Genomic DNA, 8,128 nt, shown 5'->3' on the forward strand with positions numbered 1-8,128 from the left:
CAAAGTGTTTCTGTTGCATATTGTTGAGTAGCACAAATGCCCAAATTAAAGACGTGGTGCATGAACCGTGTGCATTGTTATGGATGCTGAGCGATTCGTGTGTCGGTATTGTTTGCATAGATTTCAAGAGAAACAAAGGGGGTTGGCACATGTAAGCTTTGCCTTTTCCACATTTAGATGAACCCCAGTATTGCTACTAAAATACTGCAGGAAACATTATTTCTAAACACATCCAGTTAAAGAAACATTGCACAGTTTTGGTGACCTCACCTAGCCTGTAGCTGCTGTTTTAAGGCCTGCTGTCTGAAAGCGTTTTGTGAAGTGAGGTAATGCTGGCCTTCTTAAGAGCGTGTTTGTGCATCTGAGTGCCTTGTTTGCCTTGTTCGGGGTCCTTTCCTTATAAACATGCAGGGCTTTCAGCAGTACAGCTGGCAGGAAGTATGACACTGGATCAGGCTGTTTTTGTCTAGCCTGGCACTCATTGCAGGTGAATCCTTTAAAGTCCTTCCAAAGGTTGGTGCTGGGCATGAGAGGTGGGCGGCACAACGGCTGACCTTTTATAATACCTGCTAGAGCTCGGCGGATATTTAAAGACCCTTCAAACTCCTTTATACTCCAAATGCTTCAGCATAGCTCTTTGCCCACGAGTATCCACGTACTGTATGCTCATTCACCAAACTAAAAGACTGTCTTTCTTTGTGTGATTAGCACCAGCACTGTGTGTGGCTTCACCAGCAGACTGAGGAAACGCATCAGCAGAGAATTCAACAATGTCAGGAAACACAGTAAGAATGGCATCTGATCCCAGGAGCTGCCTTTCTAACTACAAGTATAAGCCTCTCTCACTAATACAGCTCTTCCCATCTTATGGACTCCCTTCATGTTAGTTTCAGAGAGCAAGTATATTTAAACAAATGCAAATTCTATCAGATTATCTGGAAAGTGACTGGTTCCTTAGATCATTGGAAATAATCTAGACATGAATAATCTGTAATCAGACTAATAATAAATGTGAGAGTGTTTTATAAATGTTCAATTGCCCCATTAGAGAAACATGCGCTCGGATCACTTTCATTGTCGTCTAGGGAACTGAATTTCTCTGAAAAAAAAAATGGCTAAAGCAAAATAACCTACACTGTCTGTTGTTTTCATCCTCCTAGGTTTACATTTGCCTCGCTGAACAGGAGGTGAGAGTTGAGTCTGCAGATAGAGTAGAGCAGGACGTCGAGTCTCTGCACCTTGATGGGCTATTGAGGAAGACGGACGCAAAAGCTACTTCAGCTATTCGGTGTCTGGCTCCAGCAGGCGAGCGAGGGCTGATACGGGTCGCCCTGCGCAATCTGTTCCTTGGCCTTTTGGCTTTTTTGTGGAAACACAGACACAAACAATTACACGGACACATACACGCGAATGCAGACTGAGATTTAAAAAGAAACAGAATAAAAAAGGGCTTCACGGGAATGCCAGATGCTAGCCAAGTTCTCGTGAACAGGCTTTAAAGTGGGCAGCTTCAGCAGGCTGTTTGGATTGTTTTCTCAACAGTATCTGCCAATATATCCTTGACATGCTCCTGCAATAAAAACACATTCCACTTTAAGCACACAGAAACAGGCTTCCTATTATTATTATTACACACTATAACATTTCTTTTTTTTTTTTTGACAAACTGCTGTAAACTGAAAGTAAATGTCAGATTCTTCAGCTGCTTGTTGCAGATTTGACCTCTCAAACACACACACGCACACACGCACCTCACTTGAATTTCCCACCGACCACCTTTCCTGCCATAGATAACTGCTTATCATCATATCGACAGTCCAGTAAATTGCTGGAAATGAATGCTGTATTGCTGCAGAGCTACAAATCTAAAAAAGACGTATGAGTACATTCTTTCAGAGGCTGGGCGAGCACCTTTTGTCGAAGGTGCTGAGTTCTGTATTTTATCAATTGCTTTCATCAAAAAGAAAAAGAAAAAAAAAACAGCGTTGGCCATCAGTGCAGTGCACTCCAGGGGAAATTAAATAGAGCCTGAATAAAGTGCGATTCTTCCTCGTATGAACTTTTACTGGCATTTTGAGTGATGGCCTTGTTGCCTGTGCAGCCACAGTTACATATTTGAAAACAGCCATTAAGTCAAAAGTGTTTTCCCTCCATTTTCCCCCGTTTTCTCCCCTCAGTTGGTTGTGCTCATAATAGCGTGTAAAACCCATCCTCTCCTCCACACCTCTCTCTTTCTATTATTTATTCTATTATCTTCCTCTTGAATGATTAATTTCCTGTAGCGGAGACAGTATTTGGATAGCAGCAAGTGAGCAGTCGCTTAAGAGAGATTTTCCCCCGTAGAAATCTCATCCCTGTGTTTGGGAAAGAAAGGGAATAAAACCATGATGAACACAAAGCAGGCTGAAAGGTTCTGAAAGTATATCTGTGATGCAGTTATTGATTTTTTTTCATATGTTCATTATACTTTAAACTTTATTTCTTCAAAAAAATAATAAATATTATCACTTTGCAATATCTCAAAAATAAACATTAAATACAGTTTTCACAGAACAACTCGTTTCCTTTCTTTGAATTTGTACATTTCTGTACCGCTTTCAGCCCCGGTCGCGGCGCAAGATCAACCTCTAACCGACTAAAGGTTTAGTTTTCATTCATTCAAATGGATGCCTGTCTGTGTGTTGTGCTTTCCTTCTCTCTGTTTTCTTTGTAGATATTATGCTGCGCTTATTGGCGATAATAAGTCCCATAGTTTGGTTTCCCCTTTCCCTCTGCTCCTGCTCTCCAAGCCCGCATCCTCAACTTGAGCGGCAAAATTATATTGTGTGTGTGCATGCATGCGTGCGTGCCTGCATCCACGCAGTCATTATCCTCCCGGGACCTGAGCGTGATCCAGAGACCAGTACATTCCACAGGGTGGACAGAGCCTTTGGGAGAGAACTGGCTTCAAAAAGAAGTTACAGTGCAAATCTCCAGGGAGTATATTTAAATTTAACTCTCCAGTAAACTCTCACACAACACCCTATCCAAAGCCCACTTTCACATTCAGCACTAAAAACCCATTAAATATAACGTTAAGGCATCTTATGACTTTAATCTTCTCTCACTGTGGAGGTGGAGTCTCATTTTCTTTGCCTTGGGGAGTGCTCTTTAAATTTTTCATTTTGAATAGGTCCATTTATCTGATAAATCTCTGTTTGAGTGTCTGTCAGCCTCTGAGGCATTACGTTCACAGTACAGTAGCTGTTCTTCTGTATCTTACTGTGCACTCCTGATAGTCAAGTGTGCAGGAAAATATTTATAAAAAAAAATCTGAAGCCCAAAAAACACTCCCATAGAAACATCAGTCTGACTGACTACATCATACATAATGCTTTTGTTTTGAGTGTCCCTTATGAGCACCGTTAGTAGTTTTTCCCGTGTGGTGTGCATGTTTCTTATAATGGACTCTAGGGGAATGTGTCTTTCTCATAGCACCCATACAGTTCACATAACTGGGAAGCGCGTCGCTCCCAGCATCTCCAGTTCCCCAGTTCACCTCTATGGGCATGTCCCCGTAGCGCTCACAGGGGTTTGGACAGCGTGGAGCCTCACTCTGCACGGCGAGCTCAATATGGCTCCCTGCTTTATAAGCCTGTGATGCCTCCGTTTGGAGTTCTGGAGTCTTTTGTCGCACCGGTTCCTGCTCGGGCCGAGGTAGGTAGTCCTGTTGCTGGCGTTTTTCCAGGCGGTAGGCGATGGCAAGCTGGAGCAGATGGAGGAGCTCGAGGAGGTTTAGTAACAAGGAGATGGCAGCAATCACCTGAGTATAGATGGTGAAAATAGTCTTTTCTGTGGGTCGAGACACAAAGCAGTCCACCGTGTGGGGACAAGGGTACTTTTTACACTCAAACTTTGGTGCAATGAAGAAGCCATCGTAAAGGAACCAAAGCCCAACAATAAAGCCGACCTCTAAGAGGACTTTCAATAAGATGCTGAATGCGTATGCTCCCAGCAGCCTGCCTTTCAGTTTGGGCACCTCGGGAGACTTCTCTAGCCTTCTGCCTTTCATGCCACTCTTTTCTTTCTCTGTCTCTTCATTTTTTGTGATATTGCCTCTTTCTGTGTGAACTAGCCCATTTTTTCTTCCACCAGCACCTCCTTCTTCAGCTTGCTTCTCATCATCTTTTCTCCTGTCCTTCCCAGCCCTTATAGCCACATATCCAAAGTAAAAGATGGTCGGCGTGGAGACGAAGATGACCTGGAGGACAAAGTAGCGGAAGTGGGATATAGGGAAGGCTTTATCGTAGCAAACAGCAGTGCAGCCAGGCTGGATGGTATTGCAAACAAAGTCTGCTTGCTCGTCATCCCAGGCAGACTCAGCAGCAGTTCCCAGTACCAGCATGCGAAACAGAAAGAGTACGGTAAGCCAGACCCGGCCAATAGCTGTTGAATACTCCTGGCCCTCCTCCAGCAGGTGCTCCAGGAAGGACCAGTCAGCTCTGGACATCCTCTGCTCCTAACATGGAGACAACAGGTCATTAAAGTTACCCACAAAAGGTGCATAAGTTTTGCTAGGATTTTGTAGCATATATAAGTAATAACTTATCACAATCTACACCTTTTTCACCTCAAACTCTAATCTCAAGTGAAAGCTGTTCAGTCAGGTAGCATGGACCCATTAAACTTGTCTACAGGTCTAGTTTTTAATATGGGTCATATGGCCTCATTTTCTTGACTGCTCAGTCGCTAAACAGGCTGAACCATTGTTACACTTAATCACGTACCTGGCACATTGTTATTACCATTACAAAATTGTTAGTGCTTTTCAAAACTCATAGCCAGAGCATAAACATTTAATCACACCTATAAGCAGCAAATGAGCTAAGTTTCTCCAACCTTTTCAGCATAATGGTGTCTCTATTTGCTGAGGAACGTATATCTGGCTGAAGCCCCCCTATTAGTTCTTCCATGAGCTCACACTCTTGTTAAGGTGGGGCCCCAACTCCTCATCATGGAGACGTGAAAAAGTGAGCCCCCCACTAAAATGAACTAAAACAAAAACATATGCTGCCAAAGTTAGCTTTTAGAATGAATGGGAAGGGGTGTACACTTTGTCTGTTCGCAGCAAACCGGGGTGAACAAGTCCAAATGAAGCAACGTTTACATAATGCAGGCACAAAGAATATATTCTATTCTGGGCTGGATGAATCAGTTCATTTATGCACACTTTAATTATACAGTTTAATTGATTTCATTTTAAAAAATAAAATGTGGTCAGTAATGGAAATGGAAGCCGTGGAAATCGTTAACGAGAAATGACACAGTCGGTGGCTTGTCGGGAAACTCAGCGCGCGCGTGCGCGTGCGCGCGCGCACACACACACACACACACACAACTGAATAAACATCCTGTGTGAGTGAGTTCAGGCTCTGCTGTGACACTTGTCTATTTGTTTATTCTATTAATATTTGTCTGTTATTTTCTCCCCCGTGAGAAGGAAAAACGTCTCAGACAGGGAAACTAAAAACTCTTCTGACAGCACGAGGAGTTTCAATGAACTGTCAGGGATACTGGCCCCAGCTGAACAGGCACAGAAATCGCTAACTTGACTGATCCTCTTTCGGGGGTATTGTCTCGAGGATGGCTGTTATCTCTACAAAACATACCACAGAATATCAGCAGACTAGTTGGAGGTCACTGTAGGAGATGGGAAAAGCATAGCATTGAGTTGATAAAGCAGACCATCCATATTAAGTATCAAAGCAACAACACAAAAGAAAAAAAATAATCAACAAGTCAAATTAAGGTGAAGCAGGTCTCCCTTTTAAAGTAGTTTTAAAGCCGCCCGGCTTATTACTGTCCGACTTTATCAACACAGAAGGAAAAGAATAAGAAGCAGACTCGTTGTAAGATCTACCAAAGTTCAAGAACAACTTTAACAAGCCATCAAAAAGAATAAATTCTCCATTGAAAATAGATTTTATTCTAGGACTAGCCTATCATCCATCTCTGAAAAGATGGTTTTAAGGTTTCAGCCCAAGTGTAAATCGCTTTAAAAATATTACTAAGTTAATATTAATTACAAAAAAAGGAATCCAATAAATAAAAATATGTCAAACAACGTAGAGTATAATTCGGTCACTGACAACTAATCAGAACTGTATAGAGTGTATATGCCCGCCTTTTTTTTTTTTTTTTTCACGGAAAACCTTCTCACCTTTCTCTCTCTAGAAGCCGGGTTTGTCTCCTTACAGCCTCACGGGTCCCAGCAAACAGTGCGTCTTTAATGTCACCTCCGCTCTATCCAGTAGTGGACTGCACTGCTGCTCCGGTCGGGTTATGTTTTGCCTTCTTTAAAAAGAATCGATGTAATCGGAAAAAGTGGGGAGAACTTTCCCATGCTTGCTCAAACCGGCCCTCCCTCAGGAACTTGGTCCAGGAAATGGGATGGATGAACTCACAGCGGTTCTGGTTAACTGCGCTCTGGTCTTAGCTTTGTTTAAAGACCGCAGATTTGCATTTAATTGCATGGGAATGTCGCCTGCCTTCGGCAATTTAAAGGTTAGAGGTGCAAGAGTTTGGGGAAAAAGTAATAGTATGGCCTTTGTAGAGAAGGGAGTGACAAAAAATGTTTTAACGCGTTGCTGTGGAGTACAAATGAACATAAATAAACGTATTTTGTAAGTCGATCACTTTGTGCACATTATTGGGGCAGACTGAGTTATAATTGTTTTTCTAGCGTATAAAAACGAATAACCATCAATTAATAAGCATTTTAAATACCAGTGACGTTTATCTGATTTCGCTCCTAAGAGTGCAGGATAAACCATCTATATCTGTCCATATCTGTGCAGCCTTATGAACCTTATATTCTCGCCTGCTGTGATTGTTGATAGTAGACTCCTGTAATTTTACATCATGCCACATAATGGCGCCAGTCCCCTTATTTCCAAGAAGCAAATCTCTTCAATAAAGGCCCGTAATTGGCTGTAATGTGAATATTGTTTAACTTACGTAAATCGGTTTTTGACTGAATTCCATCTTTATTTATAACTTCCTGTTTTTTTTTAATTTGTTTGAATCCCTAAGGGCTTGTATTTTGTTATCATCATTCTATAATTTAATTTTTTAAAAGAATTTACTTTGTATTGTGTATAGCTGTGTGTGTACACGTGACTTATTAAGGTACCATCTAATCTAGAATAAGTCGCATTGCTGTACTGCTTTGCTGCACAGCACATGAGGACAAACTCTTGCTGCAAAAGAGTTTGTCTTGTTGTTGTGCTTCTTGGAAGTCTGCAGTCAGACCATGTATGCTTTTACTTCTTTTTTTTCATTCAAGGCCCAGACAATAGGCTAGTTGAGCACAGGTTTGGTTGCAGATGTTTGGCTATAGTCAATGTATATGATATAAATCACATATTCTATCCCTATTTAAGATCGGAATAATACAAAACCTTGAGGTCATAGACTGAATTAAGAAAAAAACCCTTTCTTTTTTTAGACTACGAATACAGACTGCAAAAGAAGATGCTGAATGTTTAATTGAATATGTTAAACCACTTCTGTGAGAATTAAACCCTTCTCAAGTCACCAAGAATTTAAAATAGTGATTCCTTTTAAGTGAAAATTTTACTCACAATTACACAAAAAACAGCCTTGTTAGTCACAACGCTGTACAACACCAGATTGCGTGTCACAACATAGTCTGTCCCAGTTGAGCCACTTATCACCAGTGCACTTATAACTGTCTGATGGCACACTCGGGCCAATTAAAGCTTTTCCTGAAAAATCATCTCCTCTCAACCGCTCGAAATCATCACTGTGCTATTGTAAAGTGTCAGTATGTAGATTTTGAGAAGAATTAGGAGGCTGGGTTCATCTCACCGGCTGCTGCACAAAGCGGACCAGGATAGAAAGCCCAGTAAATTGACAGTGAATCACTCTGACAGATCATCGTCTTGCTCTTTTCTTTGGTCATTACATCTGCAGATGAATGGCGAGGAGAGAAGTGAGGACACCCGACAGAGAGTAATAGAACTGTTTCCATTCAGGAGATGCACTATGTCTTCCTGTGTTCGGTGTGTTCTTCCCTACCTGTACAGTTATCAATGAAACTAATTGCCTGCCTCAACTTCAATCAATT

General features: G+C 41.7%; 1 protein-coding gene across 2 annotated transcripts; it reads right to left on the reverse strand.

The window, feature by feature from the left end:
* Positions 1–1,607: 1,607 nt before the first annotated feature.
* gja4 (gap junction protein alpha 4) lies at positions 1,608–6,330 on the reverse strand. Of its 2 annotated transcripts, none has more exons than XM_085446000.1 (2): positions 6,200–6,330; positions 1,608–4,492 (listed from the first exon to the last, which is right to left on the reverse strand). In XM_085446000.1, exon 2 carries the CDS (start codon positions 4,487–4,489, stop codon positions 3,362–3,364), a length of 1,128 nt encoding a protein of 375 aa, XP_085302126.1. In that variant the 5' UTR covers positions 4,490–4,492; positions 6,200–6,330; the 3' UTR covers positions 1,608–3,361. The 2 variants fall into 2 exon arrangements, with proteins under 2 accessions (XP_085302126.1, XP_085302125.1); XM_085445999.1 differs by having other exon boundaries at positions 1,608–4,498.
* Between the last annotated feature and the right edge of the window lie 1,798 nt (positions 6,331–8,128).

Source organism: Copadichromis virginalis, linkage group LG22, assembly GCF_057382275.1.
Source record: "Copadichromis virginalis isolate Kocher_CV1m ecotype Utaka linkage group LG22, C_Virginalis_male_GT1.1, whole genome shotgun sequence".
Classification (NCBI taxonomy): Eukaryota; Metazoa; Chordata; class Actinopteri; order Cichliformes; family Cichlidae; genus Copadichromis; species Copadichromis virginalis.